The sequence below is a fragment of the Panulirus ornatus genome, chromosome 73, assembly GCF_036320965.1.
Source record: "Panulirus ornatus isolate Po-2019 chromosome 73, ASM3632096v1, whole genome shotgun sequence".
NCBI classification, from domain to species: Eukaryota; Metazoa; Arthropoda; class Malacostraca; order Decapoda; family Palinuridae; genus Panulirus; species Panulirus ornatus.
Window position 1 is genome coordinate 1,721,878 of NC_092296.1, and position 22,478 is coordinate 1,744,355.

Sequence of the window (22,478 nt, forward strand, 5' to 3'; positions counted from 1 at the left end):
ATTGCTTAATAAAGTCGGATTTTATTTTTTCTTTTAAGTGAACTTCGGGTCATAAATTTTTCCTTGGATAAAGTTGAACAAAATTGGTCATTTCTTTGATAAGGTCCACGTATATAGTGTGTGAATGTATGGCTGTATGATAATTGTGGTTATTGATAATGAAACTATGGCTGTATGATAATTGTGGTTATTGATAATGACAATATGACTGTATGATAATTCTAGTCATTGATAATGACATTATGACCCCCTGACGGACCTCTAAAACTTGAAATAACCAAAGAACCTAAATTTATTTTAAAGGTTCAGTTTAGTCATTAAGTCCACCAGACTTAGCTGGAGCGCCCCCCCCCTTTTTAAACTTATACTTCGTGACTGATGACTTATATACGATATATTTTTTCTCTCTCGTGTGTGTGTGTGTGTCCTCCTCATCTTCAGCTCTTCAACTTGACTAACTTCGTACCTGGGGAGGAGGTTCTCTTCCCCCTCCCCCCCGCGCCGACGTCAGCTGCAACGCCCAGACCCAACCCGACCACCTCATCTACCAGACCGACCCCCACGACGACCAGACCCAAACCCACCGTCAGTCGCGTCAACAACCTACCAGTGTTCACGCCCGAACCACTCACTACCACCACCTCCACCACTACTACCACTACCACCACTACTACTACTACTACTACTACTACGACTACTACCACAACTACCACACCAACGACCACCACACCTGCCTGGGACTACCGAACGTGTGAGTAGATATATACGGTAATATGTACGTCCCTCCCAAAAAAAATACGTAGATCCCTTAGTGTTATTATGTTTCCATAATTGAATATGTCTGTATTCTTGACTGAAATCAACAATTATGACATTTAATTACTCAAACGACCTTAGTTAAGATTAATAATAGTCTTACTGTAGTTATATACTTAATGTTTGATCCTTTGATGAATATTGAACGTTCATTTGATCCTCAAATATATGTAATATTCACTTGATCTCAAATTATATTTGATATTCACTTGACTTCAAAATTTATTTGATATTCCCTTTATCCCAAAATATATTTGATATTCTCTTGATCCCAAAATATATTTGATATTCTCTTGATCCCAAAATATATTTGATATTCTCTTGATCACAAAATATATTTGATATTCCCTTGATCCCAAAGTATATAGATTTTTACTTCAACTCAGAGTTTCCGATTTACTTGAAATGTATTTACGATGTATATAAGTCTCTCCCTCTCTCCCTCCCTCCCTACCTACCTCCATACACCTTATCTAATCATCGTCCCTTGTGTGTGTGTGTGTGTGTGTGTGTGTGTTGCAGCTTGTGGCGTGAGGCCCCTGGCCAGGGAAGGCAGGATTGTTAACGGGGAGCGAGCCGACTTCGCAGAGTGGCCGTGGCAGGCCCTGATCAAGGAGTCTACCTGGTTGGGTATCTTCACCAAAAACAAGTGTGGTGGCGTGTTGCTCAATAGTCGCTACGTCCTCACAGCTGCACACTGCCAGCCTGGGTAATTATCCATCATTAATCCTCATGATCCAACACGACGTCCATGTTAGACTTCCCTCCGTACTTCCGTCATTATTATGATAAATGATTTATCGAATACACGACGGGAATGTGGATGGAGGTCGTGAAATTGGTTTGTTATTTATTTTGTGGTAATTTTTGTGGTGATGTATTTTTTCCTAGAAGAAAGTTATTGTTATGATTGTTGTAGTTTGATTATAACAAGTGAGTTTGTGATGTCAGAGTCAGGGTTAAAAGTTCAACACCTGACTTACATATCTGATAATGTTTGATTAACTTTAACAAGTGGGGATAATGGGTTTATTAACGTCAGTAACTGGTATGGGACAAGTGAAGACTCCATTTATGAAGATGAACAAGTCACTAAACACCTACCTGGAACTTCCTTATGGAAAACGGGACGCTGGTTCGCTTATGTAATCAACAATGATCCATTTTCCATCACTTATCATTTTTTTTTTCTTAGTTTTGCATGACAGTCATCCAACGGTTTCGTCAGGAGCAAACAATCCCAATCACCAGTTACATGAACCAGTATCAGCCAATCCCCGCCTCACACACGCATCATACGACCCGTCTCCCCGACAGGTTCTTGGCCTCCCTAATAGTCGTCCTCGGGGAGTACGACCTCTCGGACGACTACGAACCCAAGAAGGTCGTGCAGCGGAACGTGAAGAGAGTGGTCGTCCACCGGGGCTACGTGGCCAAAACCTTCGACAACGACCTGGCCCTGCTGGAGATGGAACGACCCGTGACCTTCGACGAGCACATCGTGCCCATCTGCATGCCCGAGGGTCACGAGCTCTTCCTGGGCAAGAAGGGGGTCGTCACCGGCTGGGGCCGGCTCTCCTACGGTGGGTCGCCCGTCGGCAGGGAGTGAGGGAGGGAGGGTGGAGGATGAGTGAGGGAGTGAGTGTGGAGGGTGAGTGAGGGAGGGAGGGAGTGAGGGAGGGAGGGTGGAGGATGAGTGAGGGTGGAGAGTGAGTGAGGGAGGGAGGGTGGAAGTTGAGTGAGGGAGGAGGGTGAGTGAGGGAGGAGGGTGAGTGAGGGAGTGAGGGAGGGCTTTCATCTTGGGGTCTTAAACGTGCCGGAATAGTAAAGTCTATCCTTATATATTAGTATTTAGAAAACTAGTTTTGAAACATCATTTGATTTTGACAGCAATGGTGTAGATATTCCTATAATATCAAATCCAAGTGTAGGCAAATATTTTAAGATGGTGTTATTTTTCATGGTTTTTACAGTTAGAATTAAGGTTACATTTGTCATAATTAGTCTTATTTTTTATGGTTTTTATAGTTAGAATTAAGGTGTGTTATACTGTCATAATTAGTCATTTCATTATGGTTTTTATAGTTAGAATTAAGGTGTTATACTGTCATAATTAGTCATTTTATTATGGTTTTTATAGTTAGAATTAAGGTTTTAGGAACGTCATAATGTCTTAGGACTGTTTTATACGTTTAAATATATAAAGATAAAATGCATTTGACATCTCCGTTGTTGTCTGTATGGAGGAAGCTGACCCGGGTGTGTGTGTGTCCCTGCAGGTGGACCAGTACCCACCCAGCTCAACGAAGTGGAGGTTCCCATCATCAAAAATGAGGAGTGTCAGCAGTGGTTCAACGAGGCCGGCCACGTTAAAACCATCAAACCGGAGTTCTTCTGCGCCGGGTACAAGCAAGGCAAGAAGGACTCGTGTGAGGTGAGTGAGTGGGGAAATAAGTAGGATCGTGTAGGGGGAAAATTAAAATGAGGACAAAGAAAGGAATGTGTTTTTAGGTTATAGAGAGGGGGAAATAAAAGGATCGTGTGAGGTGAGTGATGAAAAGGGGAATAAGAAAATGTTGAGGTGAGTGAGTAGGGGGAAAAGAAGGATCGTGTAGTGAGTGAGTGAGGTAATAAAAAGTTTGTGTGAAGGGGGAGTTTAAATGAGTGTGGAATAAGAAAACCGTGTGAGGTGAAATGAGAAAAGGAGGAACATAAAAAGGTGTTTTTGGGGAGGGGGAAAAGGGGGAGGGAATAAGAAAATTGTAGAGGTTTAAATAGTAGTAGGGAATAAGAAAATCGTGTGAGGTTTTGTGAGAGGGAGGAAATAGAAGACCCCAATGGGATAGGGAGGGATTAAAATACAAAGAATGTGGGTTTTGGAGAGGGTGGGGTTTGTAAGAGGGCAGAGGTTTTGAGGGTTAAGGGGGAGAAGTTGTTTGTGGGTGGATTATTGAAGGGCGGGTTTATGTAGTTTTTGTGTTTTTAGTGTTTTTGGTTGTGTGTGTGTGGTTGTATTGAAGATAAATTGTTCATTAATAGGTTTTAATGTGAATGGTTAGTTTGGTTGACATTTATTCAATTACCGGGAATTATAGTATTAATATAAGTTTTGTTTATTATATTGTTTTTAGTATTAGAAGTAAAGTTAAAAAATTTGTTATTATACAAGTATGTATGATTTTAAAATAGAGTGGAAAAAATTTTGAGTTTAATTATATGAGAGGGAATTATTGATAGTTAGTTTATATATATTATTATAATTTTATTAATTTTATTATTGTTTGTTGTATTGTTTGTTGTTGGGGTTAATAAGGTGGTAGTTTTTAGTAAGGGGGAAAAGAGAATTTGTTTTAGTAGAAGGGGGTTTTAGTAGTAGTAGTGGGAGTTAAAAGTAGTAGTATTAGTAGTAGTTTTAGTAGTAGTAGTAAGTAGTAGTAGTAGTAGTAGTAGTAGTAGTAGTAGTAGTAGTATAGTAGTAGTAGTAGTAGTTATAGTAGTAGTAGCAGTAGTATTAGTAGTTATAGTAGTAGTATTAGTAGCAGTAGTAGTAGCAGTAGTAGTAGCAGTAGTAGTAGCAGTAGTATTAGTAGTATTAGTAGTAGTTATAGTAGTAGTAGTGGTAGTTATAGTAGTAGTTATAATAGTAGTTATAGTAGTATGATGATGATGATGATGACTAACGTAAGTTAACCATGGGTCAGGGTGACAGTGGCGGGCCGTTGTCAGTGCAAGGTGAAGATGGTCGGTGGTTGCTGGCAGGAACTGTGTCCCACGGCATCAAGTGCGCCTACCCTAACCTCCCAGGTGTGTACATGCGCATGACCTACTACAAGCCATGGATCGAGAGCATCATCAACTGATGCCCGTGTGTGCCTACGAGGAAGACGAAGAAGGAGAAGACGAAGAGGAAGAAGAAGACGAGGAAGAAGACGAGGAAGAAGAGGAAGAGGAAGACTAGGAAGAAGAAGAGGGAAGACGAGGAAGAACAAGAGGAAGAAGAAGATGAAGAGGAAGACGAGGAAGAACAAGAGGAAGAGGAAGACGAGGAAGAAGAAGAGGAGGAAGAAGAAGAGGAAGTGGAAGACGAGGAAGAAGACAAGGAAGAAGAAGAGGAAGACGAAGAAGAGGAAGAGAAAGACGAGGAAGAAAAAGACGAGGAGGAAGAAAGCGAAATACAATATTTCTTTCGGTGTTATTTCGCTGTGAAATTTCCCTTGACCGGAATAGCATTTGAGAAGAGATGGGACGTGTTTTATATATAATATATATATATTTGTATAGTTGAGAGTCATATGCAAAACTGGAGTATTATAGATTTATAAAGTGTACAGAGATAGTGTTTTAGGTATATAGAGACATGAGTGCATTGTTACATAAACTTGTACATAAACTACACAGAGCATTATCTATCGAAAGAATGTACAGTCTATTGATCACTATGTACAGATGGAATATATATATATATATATATATATATATATATATATATATATATATATATATATATATATATATATATATATATATATATATATATATATATTGAGCCGTAGCAATAAACGGTGAATTCAGTAGTGAACTTGGACAATATTTTGCCCTCATACCAACCTAACTCAGAGGTGGTGTTTAAAGTGACTGCAGGTCAGGTCACAGGTCAGGTCACAGTGGTGCGACTTATGAAACTTGATCATCTGACCTGAAAAAAAAAACCAATCCATTCCGAACTTCTATTTTTGTTGTTGTTGTTTTTGTTTTTGTTTACCTTATCCGAGTGAGGTAGATGTCTTGTTAGTGTTGTGTGACCAACTGTGATAATTGTGAACTGAGTGATAATCACGAAAGAGAAACCGAGATGATATGGAACATCCTATTGTGTTTTGAAGAACTTGTCAAATGGTTGTGTACAACAAGGTGGTAAGATGCTATATATATATATATATATATATATATATATATATATATATATATATATATATATATTTCTATCTGTGGACTTAACATTGTGACATCGAACCCTGGAAGACTTGAAAATGTCTCACTAACATGTACACAATCATATAAATTTTCACTTTTGTTTCTGTGAAATTGAAGAAATAAGACATTGATGTACATCACGTTTTCTATTGAAATTATTTCTTTAATTAAGTACGTAAATTTATCCAGAGTTGTTCACAATCATGGAGTCTGTGTCTGTTCATATTGTCTCTAGCTTCACTCTCATTTACATGAATGTATTTAGTGCATATTAAGCTTAATAAGTTACAGGTAAGTTCCTCCTTCAAATTCTATTATCTTTGATTGAAATTAGAAAGTAGGAAAACATTAGTAAAGACTGAAGATTTAGATGAAGGTATTTAGTTCTAAAGCGGGGGGGGGGGGGGGGGGGGGCTGGAAATCCTATCTTTTCTTTTTTTTAATTTTCCAAAAGAAGGAACAGAGAAGGGGGCCAGGTGAGGATATTCCCTCAAAGGCCCAGTCCTCTGTTCTTAACGCTACCTCGCTAATGCGGGAAATGGCGAATAGTATGAAAATTTTTTTTTATTTTCAAATGTTTTTACGTTGTTGGTTATATTATGAGGTTGTGAATATATGTGTGTGTGTGTGTGCATTGTGCTTGACATTACTCTTCCACATGTGACATGATTAATCTATTAATTACTCTCACGTGTGACATGATCAATCTATTAATTACTCTTCCACATGTGACATGATCAATCTATTAATTACTCTTCCACATGTGACATGATCAATCTATTAATTACTCTTCCACATGTGACATGATCTATTAATTACTCTTCCACATGTGACATGATCAATCTATTAATTACTCTTCCACATGTGACATGATCTATTAATTACTCTTCCACATGTGACATGATCTATTAATTACTCTTCCACATGTGACATGATCAATGTATTAATCACCACGCCAAAAGGTGACCCCACTCGTGACCCCAGGGCAGGCGAAGTCCATATGGCTTCTCAGAGTCGGACATTAAGGAAATAAAAAAAAAGAAATGGCAGTTCAATCCAGAGAGCACGACGGGTGTGCATAACTGTCGGGCCTTTTAATAGAACTCATAAGGGTCAGTTAAAAGGCCAGGTTATTTATATTGCGGGGGCCCGTTCCGTCGCGTGGGTTCGTAACCGCCAATGGTAAAGGGATTAAATTTGACACTTGCATTCCATAAACAATTATTTCCAGTGAAGGAAACTAGACCTAGTTAATTAAATGTTTACAATGTCCCTTTGTGATCTCAAAAGCGACACCTAGAGTTTGATATTAAAGTTGATATATAATTAACTATTCATTATTAGCCGTGTGTTTTAAATGAAGTTCCCAGCTTTATTATAATAGAGTGTTGCCTGAATATTATTGGTTACGTCAGTTATGATGAACGAATTAGTTAATTAATTTATTGGCACTTGAAAACGAACTCGACTATTTTCTACAGGGTTGAATTGTTATTTATTTATTGTCTGTAGAGACAAATGGCTATTCATTTCTTGGTTAAGTTTTAGTAATTTATTGTCACTATGTTATATTTGCACACACACACAGTTGTACTGTAAATTATTCATTGATATTTTAGATCTTTCATAATATTCTTACGCCACGACTCAACCCTCCCTCCCCCAGGCGTGACGTCATTACACTTTTTTTTCAAGTTTCCTCAACGATCATTTCCAATTATGTTTTTTTTCTTAATCGTACATATCCATCACCCATCACTCAAGTTTAAGTCACCGTTGACCACAAAAACTGTTTGCTCCTTTAATGTACAGTGTAAAATAGTTCATAATAAAGACAAGTTTTTCACAGAGGTTTTCATTATACCATCTTTCTAAACTGTATGACTGATGTACGTTATATATATATATATATATATATATATATATATATATATATATATATATATATATATATGAAATAATGCATGTAAATAATTGTTTTTTGAATGTTATATTTGTAAACATTACGTGTGGCAAATGTATGTATACACCTTCCACATTTTTTTTCAGTTGAATTTCTTTCATTAATCCGCACCAATAATCTAATACAAAAATGTTTTATTATTGCATTGATGTATTCAAATGAGGTTAACTTTTTTTTTTTTTTAGCAAACCAAAGTATGAAAATAGACGCCCAATGATATTAGAAAAATGTACCGCCATAAGTTCGCGTCACGCAAGTACTCAAATGAGGGTTTAGGAAGAAGGTGGTTTGGTCGTCTCGGCTTCACAGTTGGCTAATACAATCTCCATTTTTAAGGAAGTCGTCATGGAAGTGAGACATACGTCTGTCTAAAGATGCAAGACAGGTTTCAAAAGGCAAGAACGTTACTGACGAGTCGGAATATTGAATTAATTAAGATTTATGGAGGAAATTCTTGCTTTTAGGGCAGTTCGTATTTGTTTATGTTGTTTAATTCCATAATAGATGGCTTTTATTTATATTAGCTGAATTGTTTTAGGCGTATCACGTACAGTAAATAATGTTCAGAAGTAAAGTACCTTTGACAGGCATTTCTCAAGTACAGTTTGGTGTTAAAAAGCTTCTTAAAGTATATATGGATTATTAAGACATTAGTCAGCCATTGTGAAAGATATTTTCCTATGTATCTAACATAAGATCAGGTCAAAGGAAATATGATTATTGTAGCACTTGATATATTCTTATTTTTTAAGCTGACGTAAGTCCCGAAAGCTTACCTTACTTGCTCTTTGGTTCTGTTCATCTCTCTGTAAATCAAACTTCTTTTTAAAGATCAGAAAAAAAAAAATGTAAACATAATGTTCAGTATTTCTCCCATTGCCTAAATGATAACCATCCATGATTTTGTATTGTTTAGGAATAGTTGAGGAGTAGTTCATGAGTTCATCCTTCTATTTTCACTCGAAAAAAAATTATAAATATAATCATTCATATCATGAGTATGTATTCCTGAATATATGTAAAATTTATAATAAGTATGATCATTCATATGAGTATGTATGAGTATGTATTCCTGAATATGTAAGTTTTAAGAAGCCATGCGATGCTTTTAAATGTACCAGTTCCAAACACTGGGTAACCGAGCCATCACTTCACACTATGTCGTCTGGTTAAGTGTAGGAATATGGCCACCACCACGTCCTTCCCAGACATCATACATCTCTAGTATCATTATTATGAGAAAAAAAAATAATCCTAAGTAGTTGCATTTAGGTTAACCCAACTTTTGATTTGGGTAGGGTTTGATGGTTTTTTTTTTTATATTCATCTTTCAGGTTATCATGGCTAAATAAACCATATTTGTGTGCAATCATGTGGCCTGGTCTGCGCATCCTAGTGAGAAGCTGGTATATAATGTGAGTCACACATCTGCATATGAGCATGTTGTGAGTGTCTGAAGTATTGGTATATTTTATATAGAGAATTACGTATTTATATCTTATGTAGAGAATCATATATTTCATGTAGAGAATCACATATTTATATTTCATGTAGATAAACATATATTTATATTTCATGTAGAGAATCATATATTTATATTTCATGTAGAAAATCATATATATTTAGAATTATGCCCTTCACTTTAGCTCAGAATCTTCATTGGCTCATTCGGTTGTATTTAAATAATGTCAAGAATGAGTTAGGTTGATGGAATAGCCAGTTGATTTGCTTGATCATAAACGTTATGTTTTTTGAGGCTGGAGGGAAGTGGTTGATAAGGTCGGCAGTGAGCCATACAATGACTACATCAGCAGCGTATTCACTGGCTTAATAGTGAGTTAATTGCTTCAATTAGTCATTTTGTAGAATTGCCAATTGATTAGTGGCAGTATGATTTGATTGATTGCTTTGGAGTGACTGCAGGTTTTTTTTTATTTAGGTTAGACTGTGTGTACGTTCGATATCAGTTAATGTACGAGAAATATGAAATTTATTCCATGCTGTCATGCTTGGATAAGCCGTTGTGATGTACGTTCTGTAATGCTGGAGTAACAAACTGTAAATGTACTGTACACTGTAACGTCCCTGTATAAGGCTACTGGTACAGTTGACTTAGTGTGTCTGACTAGCATTTTGGTATTTTCGTTCCATTTTTTTTCAGTTTTCGTTGTAGTTTGGGTACAAAGTACAGGGGCTGTACTGGTGGAGGCTTCGACTTAACTTATATCCTTGACTATCCTCAGCTTTCCACACGACAAGAAACCCCAGGCGTTTAGGAACAAAAGAAAAGAAATGTTCTTTTTATGTAGTGGTCGTAAAATTAGGTTGATACTGGATGGTTCTCACGTTTCTCAGGAGCACGGCCATTGGCTGACGTGATTAGGGTTATTTGATTTTATTACTCGACAGTGAAGACTGTAATATATACATGCTCGCCTGGTGTTTCCTATAATCACACAAGTCAGGCATCAAATTTTTACGTTATTTCCCCCTTGTATGATTGTAGAGATCCGCCATTCGCTAACTCTGGTGTCATGGTGACATACATTGATTGGTTTGGAGATCAAATTTTTAAGATGTATGATACGTTGGTAAGCATTATATTGCATTCTGTGGGATCTCTTAAGTATAGGGAAGAGAGATATGCCCCCAATAGTCATTTCTTATGATGTAGTTGATGCATGTAGAATACAGATTGATCGAACATTGTGAACATTAGGAATAATATACTGGATTCATTGTACATGTAGATCCTAGGATTTCCTATATATTTGGTCCTAATTACGAGCCTAAAACTAGATCTTTTTACTTTGATGAATTACTTAGTAGATTTCTTAAAGATGGTTAAAGATCACAGGTAGAATATACGAATTGATGTATTATGTAGGTGGATATAGCTTTTGGACTGATGAGAATATAGCAGTTGGGTAACATTTTTTTTGTTACTAATAATAAAAAAGTATCAATATTATCATTATTGATATTTTAATCGTAGTAATAGTAATAGTCGTGGTGGGAGTACATATTAACACAGTAAACATACCAGGAAACTGGTAATCATATTGTTTATACATGAAATGGATTTTGAGGAGAAAAAGTTACCTTTGAGGCTCAAGTTTGTGAAGTTGAGTCCACTTTGATCATTATGTGATTATTTATCAAAAACCTGTATTACGTCTGTGAGAGTTAAAGTTTACCTGCTGATCATATAAATACACGGCAATAGAGATTCTATACGAGTTACAGGAGGGACTTAGGAGTAACTTTGAAGAATATTTGTAGTAGTAAAAGTTATTTGACTACTTTAGAAGTAACTTAGAACAAGAATATTTGTAGTAGAAATAACTTGGAACATGAATTATGCGTAGTAGTAAGAGATAACATAAGAACAAGAACGTTTGTAGTAGACTACTTTAGAAGTAACTTAAAACAAGAACATTTGTAGTAGAAATAACTTAGAACAAGATTTAATTGTAGTAGTATGAAGTAACATAAGAACAAGAACATTTGTAGTAGTTTACCCTAAACGATTTTGGACATCGTTTTCTGTGACGACCATTTTCTCTGAGGCCAGACTCCCGCTGTTCCAAGGTCTCGGGGCGGCGTGGTCTGGTCCGCTTTGTTCCAAGAAAACAAAGACCTTGGCGGACCGACGCCTCAGCTGCAGCACAGACACTTCCACTCGATGAAAGACACCCAAGAGGAGGACCACTATGGATCCGAACCATGAAACGGACCATGGATGTAGGATTCGCCAGCGGAAGGCCTCCCTCCCCCCCCAAAACCCACCCCAAGTGCAGACTTATCGATTGTTACCCAAATGGAACCAAATTGCCTGGCCATGAAACAGCAGAAAGTAGGCGAAAGGTCATAATAATTTCGAGACACAGTAGTTTGCAAGATGTGTCTAGAGAATACCGGAATGTTGAGATAAAATAGCGACTTAAATGTTTGGTCGTTGAGTTCGAAATCAAATGCAATGGTTGTAAGTAAGACTCAGGGTTTGTCGTGGGTGTGGCTGAGGAAGGAAGGATGGTCGGCCATTATTCACATTTAGAATCTTGATCTCGAAACCAAGTTAGGAAGAGATTATGTCTTCAGTAATCACTGGGACGGATCTTCCAAGCAGCTGGCTGCAGCACAAGCGTTGGAGGCAGGAACCGATGTTGCTGAAGCTTCGACGTGACCCTGAAAATGGCAGCTGGGGATGCCAGGGTTTGGCCAGGGGAGAAGGGCGAGAGTCGTCTGTGTTCTCCTCTGCCATACTGGAGGTGGAGGAGGGATGTGGAGGTGGAGGAGGGATGTGGAGGAGGTGGAGGCTTCACAATGAGACTTATTTCCATCCTAATTCGGTAATGAGATGAATAATGTTAACTTAGGGTTGTAAACACGTAGTGGAGTCAATGAATCTTAAGTTAAATATTTTGTAGAGTATGAACTAGGAATGCTAACTCTCTCCATCCACATCATAATGTACGTCATTATCTTGACTACTGCTTATGTAAAGTTTAATATGTAGATAATTGAGTTAATATATTTAACATTATATTCATAAAATAGAAGTACTTAACCCAGTAGAATGTGATACATGAAATACATCAGATATATTCCATCGTGTGGTGTGTTTGAACATTTTTAACTTTGAAGGATGTAAGTAGAAGGTAGACTATTACTATGGAGTAATAGTGATTAGATAGACTTATTGTGATGTTTGACAGGTGTGGATTTTGTGATGTTATTTCACTATGGTTTTGAATGAAGTTGACAGACATTATCCCATATGCTAAATAGTGATTAGAAATGAGACTCATCATTGAGGACAGAAGCATCCAGAATGATTTGATCTATACTTAGGTTTGATATTAAGGGGGGAAAAAAGAGAGAGATATAGGAATACGCTTGCCTCACTATCCCCCCGTAGTAGTGCGCATGCCCAGTACGGACGCCATGTGTGTAAACAAACCACTCACTCAACCCAGAACCGGTTTCTGTTTTTTTTTTTTTTTAAGAACGTGGGATAAGTATATTGTTGTTGTTGTTGTTGTTGTTGTTGTGGATGGAAAGCTGTGATGACAAAGAGGGTTATAACGAAAGATGACGAAGTCAGGAGGAATACACAGGGGAGGACCCCCAGCCAAGGGCACACGGTGTGGAGAGCATCCACACCACACACACACCCTGGGGGCAAGCCTTTCCCACATGGGTAGATGCAATATGGCTGCCTCTTTGTTAAGCATTCAAGAATATATATATATATATATATATATATATATATATATATATATATATATATATATATATATATACATAGATACTTAAAAGATGAATCTTTCTTTATGGTGAAAATAATAGCCTTCATAACAGTTTGTGTTAATTGCCAGTAAATGTTTAATGACTTCATCAGTGAAGAGGAGACGCGTGCAAGAGCAACACACACACACACTGTGGTGGTGGTAGTCGTCTGACTTTACCATCACAGGGTGTTGGCCATTTGTCGATTACTGGTTATCATTTGAAGCTGAAGGCCTTAATGACCCTTGGGGGTAGCCTGCTTGTATTTATTCCAGAGAACCAAGCGAACAAGTACGCTTTTTCCCCCCCCCCCCCAAAGGAAGGAACAGAGAAGGGGGCTAGGTGAGAATATTCCCTCAGAGGCCCAGTCCTCTGTTCTTAACGCTACCTCGCTGAGGCGGGAAATGGCGAATAGTATGAAAGAAAAAGAAAGATATGTGTGTGTGTGTGCTAGTAATTCATTTATTAAAGGGGATGGAAATAGGGTAAGATATTACTACAAATATTACACTAAACTTGTGGGTGATAATGTATCCATTGTATTTTCATACACACGTAGATACATTGGTAGTTAATTGTACCTTAATATTGGACCACTGTTGCCCAGCTGGCCTAAAGCGCTGGTCTTCAGTTTGAGGATGAGAGTCTTGGTAGATGTTGAATTAATCTCTCTTTAATGTGGACGGACCAAGCGTCTTATGTAAGACTCGCGGGAGACTTGCACAGTGAAACATGAAACTGTTGGGGTTAGCAGACTGTGTAGCAAAAACAGAGTACGCTGACGAGCTGAGTCATGTGTGTGTGTGTGTGTGTGTGTTACGGTGAGATGGTTCTACATTCATATTGCTCCATGATCTTAACCTTGTATATACATATATATGTATAGATCTTGTATTTACTCCTATGTGTTTTCTCAGACAGGCAGATAGACACAGAGTATATTGTACGTAGCCATGTATGGCCTGTTCTCCTGGGGAAGATCAGTAGGTGAGTTGGGGAGTCTGGGCCAACCGCCGTACCCAAGATTCGAACCCATGCGTACCCGATCCGGGTGGGCCCACGCTGACTCAAGGTGAGTGACGAATCCTTCAGACTTGTTTCCTCTTCCATCGGACGATACCACGACCCTTGAGCACGACGGTACGACCCTTGAGCACGACGGTACGACCCGTGAGCACGACGGTACGACCCTTGAGCACGACCGTACGACACTTGAGCACGACGGTACGACAACCCTTGAGCACGAACTATACATTGGAATGTAGTTCCAATTTGGCCATTTTCTTTAAATGGTCCGCCCGACGTTATTGAAAACGGACATTCCAAAAGGTAATTTAAGTCTTGAATCAAACTTTTACACAAGACGTTGAGAGAAGCGGCCTAGCTCTCTCTCTCTCTCTCTCTCTCTCTCTCTCTCTCTCTCTCTCTCTCTCTCTCTCTCTCTCTCTCTCTCTCCATGTGGAAATCCGGGGAAATGCCTGCCCTCCGATCATATGAATGTTGTGGGCAATCCTCTCCGCAATTTCCGATATTTCGCGGCGTAATATCCCGCAAACATCCGCCAACTCCCGACCTGTTGGGTTCAGCTAGGATGGTTCTGCTCATCAAACTGGATTCACATATTCCCCCACCACTCTTCCCCCTCTCTCTCAATAGTGTTATAATTTTATACAAAAGTCCCCCCTCCTTTTTTTTCGCTAACGATTTTCTTTTCTTTTTTTTTTTGACTATTGAACGGACATGGCTTCGCTTGCAGCGTGGTATATTTGTACAAAACAGGACGCGTCTCTATATATATATATTATTATTTTTTTAAGAATAATCACCTTTATCTATCTTCTGTAAGTATAGACTCTATTAGAAGTACTTTCCTATTTACCATTAATTGCTTTGCTTGAATATATTTATATATATATATATATATATATATATATATATATATATATATATATATATATATATATATATATATTCCCTCAAAGGCCCAGTCCTCTGTTCTTAACGCTACCTCGCTAACGCGGGAAATGGCGAATAGTATGAAAGAAAGAAATATATATATATATATATATATATATATATATATATATATATATATATATATATATATCACTAAGAATATACTATTTTTAATGAGAATTTCCGACTGCCATATGTTTGTGCGTGTATACCGTCTGGCTGGAGGGTCCAGGGTGGCGGGAGCGCTTGTCAATGACAGGCCGTCGTGTGGTGTGTCATTACTGGCACAGGTCGACCCCGGCGCCCGTCTCCTCCAGCGACCATTACTGCTGACGCATGTCGACCCGGGCCCAACTGTGGGGGTGCCAGGCGAATGGTCGACGTGTGTGTGTGTGGGTCTCTTATTCGTTCTCACTGATGTTCTAACCTTACCAACATGAGTAGGTTTACTATAAATAGAGTTATTGGAGTTCTAGAGAACTCGCTTCTTGTTATACGTTCGCTTAGAGAAGAAGGGTGATGAGGTGAGGCAAAGTGAGACAGTTTGTGTTGTGCCATCACGATAAAGATGCGGCGGAAGAATACATTAAATGTATATGTGTAAACAAACTAGTACTTTCCAAGGCACATTTAAGTAATCACTAAGATTTAGTATGTATATATATATATATATATATATATATATATATATATATATATATATATATATATATATATATATATACATGTATGTGTGTGTGTGTGTGTGTGTGTGTGTGTACTGCCAGTGACTATATACCGTACCTTGGACAACATACCGCGCAACGTTTTCTTTACATAACATTAGAGATTCGACCTCCAGAAGTAATGTCATGAAAATAAGAGGGAACAGCAAACTTACTTGAGCCAAGTTTCTTCAGCTCTAGAACATTAGAATAAATCTAGTCTTGCGAGAGAGAGAGAGAGAGAGAGAGAGAGAGAGAGAGAGAGAGAGAGAGAGAGAGAGAGAGAGAGTGGTGGGTGGGGAGGTCCCTTCCCCTGACTGTGAGTAATTAGATAGATAACATGGCTGCCCTGGTCATGGACCATCAGGTCTCCTGTTATCTCTCCTTTCCCTAGTCAGTAAAGTTCGTATTTCTTTTGTTTTGTTTTGGAAGCCTAGTCCCCTAGTCAATGTTTTGGTAGAAAACGAGACTTGGTTTGCTGCGCTTAGCAGAACAGATGTTTGACCCATACATCATTACTAGACATAACATTGTAGTATACTAAAGATGTAAGGTAGTAATATACTAGAGATAAGATATCAGTAGTATACTAGAGATGTACTATACTGGAGACGTCAGTAGTATGTTTGTTATCAGTTAAGTATGCTAGAGATATCAGTAGTATACTGGACATAAGAGATCAGTAACATTTCTTGGTCAATGTTGAAAACCCTGGACAGACGTTGAAACTGTCGAGTCGAGGTTCCCCATGCAGAGGATCGCACAATAGATGATGGGGAAAAAATATATATATCCACACCGGATGCGTGACATTGTTCAAGGCCAAGAGAACACCTTCAGTGCAGTGGTCATATATATATATATATATATATATATATATATATATATATATATATATATATATATATATATATATATATATATATGTATATATATATATTCCTATGTGTCGCCCCTGATGATGTGATTATTACACGAAAGTGCACTTGGGAACTTTTCGTGTTTCATTTTCCCCGTGGACTCATAGGAATATTTTGATCACGCGCAAAATTGTGATCCTTTCCAATATATATATATATATATATATATATATATATATATATATATATATATATATATATATATATATATATATATATATATATACATATATTATTTTTTACTCTATGGATGAACAATGTTATTGTTAACCGGATTTATTTATTTTCTTTTTTAATCCTTGGGTAAACAGAGCCCTGGTGATACAGAAAACGAAGCTAGCCTAGCTTGATCTACCTTTTAATAGAGATCCAGCAGCCGACTTTAACCTAGCCCCCCTCACCGAACTTAACCTAGCCCCCTCACCGAACTTAACCTAGCCCCCCTCACCGAACTTAACCTAGCCCCCCTCACCGAACTTAACCTAGCCCCCCTCACCGAACTTAACCTAGCCCCCCCTCACCGAACTTGAGCACTAGTTAGTTAATTACAATTAATCCATTAGAGTGCATGCGAATAACTTCTTATCTTTATCGAACCGAGCCTGATTTCAAGGTCACGTTTCCCTAATGATAACAAAGATATGACAGAGCCAAAAATTTAACCTAACTTTAAACATTAAGCTTCTTTAATATTTATTTCAACATAACTGATACCTAACCTAACCTAGATTACATCACGCTTCTCAATGTCATTGGCTGGAGAATGAATTTATTAAGATAAATACAATAAACGCATTAATCATTCCAGTCTTAGAGAGAAAGAATATGTGAGGAAATAAGATAATGTATTGGCTAGGCTAACCATGGCTCACGTGTGGCGCACATATGAACATTGTTTAGATGGTACGTTCATGAATGAGATAATTATATGAATATATAATAAGACGGATGATAACGTAGTGATAATGATAGTAATGATCATGACGATAAATAAATGATAGTAATGATCATGACGATAAATAAAGGGATTTATTACAACGACAACATTGGTCATGATAAGAGAGAGCGGATAAATAACTTTCTTTTTTTACCTTTATTTATAAACGGTAATCACAAAGTTCAGTTATGAAACATTGTTAAGAGAGGGGTTGGGGGATCAGGTGTGGGTAAATGTTAAGTATGAATATTACCGTCGCATAATAATAATAATAATAAACAAAAGAAATGGCACCTTTTTACGATGTGTTCCATTACGTGAAGAAATGCTTTCTCCTTGGCCTAGCGTCTGGCCGTACCCAAGCATAGCTAAGAACAACTGTTTATTTATCTTGTAACTACAACCACAACTACTCTCAGGCTAATGTATTCCTCTGGTGATGGAGAAGTTGTGTAGATGTGACTGAAGAAACTGTCAAGTGTTCCAATTCACCCCATTTTTCTTCCATAGCCTTTGAATAAACCTCTTTCTATAAGTTATGCAAAAAATAGTGTATATATATATATATATATATATATATATATATATATATATATATATATATATATATATATATATATCTTTCTTTTTCTTTTCTTTCATACTATTCGCCATTTCCCGCATTAGCGAGGTAGCGTTAAGAACAGAGGACTGGGCCTTAGAGGGAATATCCTCACCTGGCCCCCTTCTCTGTTCCTTCTTTTGGAAAATAAAAAAAAAAAAAAAAAAAATATAATGATCATTTAATGACTACATACGTAACGTAAGATTATACAAACTTATATAGCAATGCCAAAATGTATATGTTCCTGCTGACACCGTGTCCATGTGGTGAATAAGACTGGTTAATTATCTCACCTTTATATCGAGTGCAGAATTATTACCGCCATCAATGTCAAGTTATAACTATTCATTTGAAAAAAAAAATAAAATCTCGAATACCTCTTCATGTGTTCAGTATAATTGTAACATTTTTATACGCTTTTAGTAAAAGCGTAAACGAATGGTTAAGTTGGTTTTTACGTCACTGGATGCAAGCAAGGAAGCAATGATTATCTTAACGAACAGGGAAGTAGAAAATGGATGTTGTGAACAAACAGGGAAGTAGAAAATGGGACGTTGTGAACGAACAGGAAAGTAGAAAATGGGTGTTGTGAACGAACAGGGAAGTAGAAAATGGATGTTGTGAACGAACAGGGAAGTAGAAAATGGGTGTTGTGAACGAACAGGGAAATAGTAAATGGAACATTGTGAATGAACAGGGAAGTAGAAAATGGATGTTGTGAACGAACAGGGAAGTAGAAAATGGAACATTGTCGTGAACTTGCGTGGTAGTAGATAGATATAAGAGTGTTGTACACTTTGTCAGGGTTAGGGACCAGGGAACAGGAGGAGGTCGGGAAGAAGGAGAAGTAAGCTACCACTCTTAGGAGGGAGGGAGGCAAGTGTCAAGGGCCACGCCCCAGAATGTGTCTGCGATAGATAAGGGGGTGTTTTTACTTGGAAGGGGCTCCAGGGGGGACTAACATGGCAGTCCTGCCAGCCACAGACGTTCACAAGTCTCAACTTTGCTGGGAAAAGAAGAATTTGACCAACAAAATTGTGATTCGAGGGATGAGAGGCCAAGACCCGAGTTTCGAACGAATAGTAATGGAAATCACGTCCATGTTTGCTCATAGTATCGTTCTCACTGCAGGGTTTGGTGTGCATTGAGACCATGAATTAGTCTGGGAATTATCTTGGAACATCTGACAATGTTTTGAATTGTGGTCGACGGCCTCAGTGACCCAGACACTCAATTTAAAAGACCCCTTAAAGATAACAGCCAAGTAGTTCATATTATTATTATTTATTATTGTTAATATGATAATGATAATAACAATAATAATAATAGTTTATTATTATTATTATTATTATTATTATTATTAGTAGTAGTAGTAGTAGTATTAATGTGATTATTATAATGATTATCATTATTATTATAATTATTATTATTATTATTATTATTATGAAGAGGTCATGATTACTGAGTTAGCCTAGGCTTTTACTCGAGCCTTTTTGAATTTGATTTGAAATTAGGAATTTGAACTGGTGTTTCTTGGAGTGTAAATTTGGATTATCCACCATGGCTTGGCATATCATTAATTTGGAACTAAAATGTTTACTGGATCTTTCACCATGAGTGTTCATTCAACTGTGTTCATCTTTTTATTCATGTTTTACTATTGAAATTGGTTCATACATTGAAGAAATAAGATCAGATATTTCATACAAGCTTAACCTTTTCTTTCCAGGATTTTAACGTACTAAAGTTTAATTTTGAATTTTTTTTGTAATTATGAATTTTTAGGTAAATATGTGTGCTGTAATTTTAGCTTTAAAAGCAAGTTCAATTTTCGCGTTATTATAATAATTTTCTCATACAATTTGTAAGTTATTTGATGCTCAAGATAAACCAAAACAATCAACTCACTTATGATACCGTATTAGTTGTATTTCATTGACCCAACTCCCCAAGTTGAACATACACGTCAGAATGGTGTTTGTGTGTTGGGTTGAGCAAGATGGGAAGCCATGTTGGCGTAAACTGTTCTTATTAAGCTGCAGTTTACACCTTGATCAGTGTCCTTGGCCTTTGGAAAAGCTTCGTCCATGTAGAGGCAACGAGGGAACTTAAATTTCTAAAAGGATGTTAAGGAACATGCGAGCGTGGTCGCCGGGCTCATGATATCACAGTGTTAGTAATTTACAGCGTGGCTACAATCAACTGTACGTGTTCGGGAAATAAATGTGGATTATGGTTTCCTTGCTGTGTACACAAACATAAATCTCTGGGCAACGTTGTTATATATATATATATATATATATATATATATATATATATATATATATATATATATATATATATATATATATTTATATTCCAAATGAAGGAACAGAGAAGGGGGCCAGGTGAGGATATTCCCCCAAAGGCCCGGTCCTCTGTTCTTAACGCTACCTTGCTAATGCGGGAAATGGCGAATAGTTTGAAAGAAAAAAGATATATATATATATATATATATATATATATATATATATATATATATATATATATATATATATATATACACGAGTCAGCACATGCACATGGAAGCCTGAATGTGTATACAGATGGAAATTGACATTGGAAGAAAAAGGCGTAGTCAATATGAGGGTGGTTCTCTGCTTTGAAAAGGGGGTCTTCCATTCCCCTGCCTCTGATTGGAGCGCACTCCCAGAATTCCACGAGCCTCGTAAAAGAGGTCCTGGGGTTGTGAAGTGTTGTTAATTGATGGTGGTTATGATACAGATGATGTACTTCACGTATTCTACATGTGTTGGCACTGGCTAGCCCATCTTCGCCGGGTCTGATGGACTGCGCAGTAGATACGTGTGTACAGGATGATCTTGTGTTGTTACGTGCGCCTGGAAAACGTTTTTTGGAAGTGTGTAGGTCAAAGTGCTCGAGGAAACGTTCCGTGAAGGTGATCGTAAGAAACGTTTGAAGGAGGGTGGATCAGAGTTGTGGCCCAAAAACGTTTCCAGGTGGGGGATCAGATTGCTTGTCAAAACGTTTGCAGGAGGTGGATGAGAGTGATGACAAAAACGTTTCCAAGAAGCTAATGAGCGTTCACAAAAAAGAAAACGTTTCCAGAAGACACGAAGCTGAAAATATTGTCGTAAGATCCATACAAACGTTTCAATAGCGTGACAGTTCACCATTAAAGGAACTCTGGCCTCTACCTACCCTCCCCCAAAGATATTTTTCACACATATGTTTAATATGAACTTGGGGGAATATTTGTGCCGGAAGTAAAAACCTTGCGTGCGGAGAACAGCGCTGGAATCTCTCTCTCTCTCTCTCTCTCTCTCTCTCTCTCTCTCTCTCTCTCTCTCTCTCTCTCTCTCTCTCTCTCTCTCTCTCTCTCTCAGGGGAAACTTTGAGCGACAAGTTTCTTTCCCGGGAAGTTTCTGCTCTTGACAGATGGTGTGTGTGTGTGTGAGAGAGAGAGAGAGAGAGAGAGAGAGAGAGAGAGAGAGAGAGAGAGAGAGAGAGAGAGAGAGAGAGTAACGTATATTTGGTCTGGAACATTTGTACTTTCCTTTAATCGTTAATGTCATTATGCATATCATATATCTACAGTTAGATGTGTTCTATCATGTGGATAAATTAGATACGGTTAGATTGAGATGTATTCTACCATGTAATGAATGATGGATGGTTAGGTTAGGTTAGGTTACTTTGTGACGTGGTTACATGTACGGGGGAGGAGCGTCTAACTGTGCAGTTATCGTGTGTCCTGGGAGATGGATAGTATACAGAGTGAACACCAACAAATGTTTAGGTTTAGGTCAGAGACGTGTGGTGGAGATCAGCGCCTGGTGGGGGCGTTGCAGGTCACGAAGCTCGGTGAGGATGATGGCTTAAAAGCTACCCCTCTCTCTCTCTCTCTCTCTCTCTCTCTCTCTCTCTCTCTCTCTCTCTCTCTCTCTCTCTCTCTCTCTCTCTCTCTCTACTGTACTGTGAAATCAGAGAGAGACAGAGAGACAGAGAGAGAGACAGTGAGAGAGAGTTTGTTTTGGTGAAGGTTTTGGTTGTACGTCCACGTTCCACCATCCCAGTAACTCGGTGAAGGTTCCTCCACCTTCCTCCCCCCCAGGTTCTGCAGTAGGGAGAGAGGCCCCCCCCCCCTCCATCACGGCGCCCTTCCTCCCCTACTTCTCGAGCCCCTCCTCCTCCTCCTCCTCCTCCTCCTTCCCTCCCCGGTTATCTCCTGGGGGCGCGGGCGTCGTGGGCGTGAGGCTGGAGCCGTTCATGGGGGAGGGAGGGAGGGAGCCTGGTCGTCATGTATACACGG

General features: G+C 38.2%; 1 protein-coding gene across 1 annotated transcript in view; it reads left to right on the forward strand.

Moving 5' to 3' along the window:
* Positions 1-6,181, forward strand: part of LOC139748178 (uncharacterized) — a 49,120-nt gene extending 42,939 nt beyond the window's left edge. The window contains exons 4-8 of the mRNA XM_071660968.1: positions 442-751; positions 1,339-1,525; positions 2,134-2,399; positions 3,096-3,250; positions 4,518-6,181. Coding sequence (XP_071517069.1) covers positions 442-751; positions 1,339-1,525; positions 2,134-2,399; positions 3,096-3,250; positions 4,518-4,676 — 1,077 coding nt within the window. The 3' untranslated portion in view covers positions 4,677-6,181. The remainder of the gene's footprint in view (positions 1-441; positions 752-1,338; positions 1,526-2,133; positions 2,400-3,095; positions 3,251-4,517) is intronic.
* Positions 6,182-22,478: the final 16,297 nt, after the last annotated feature.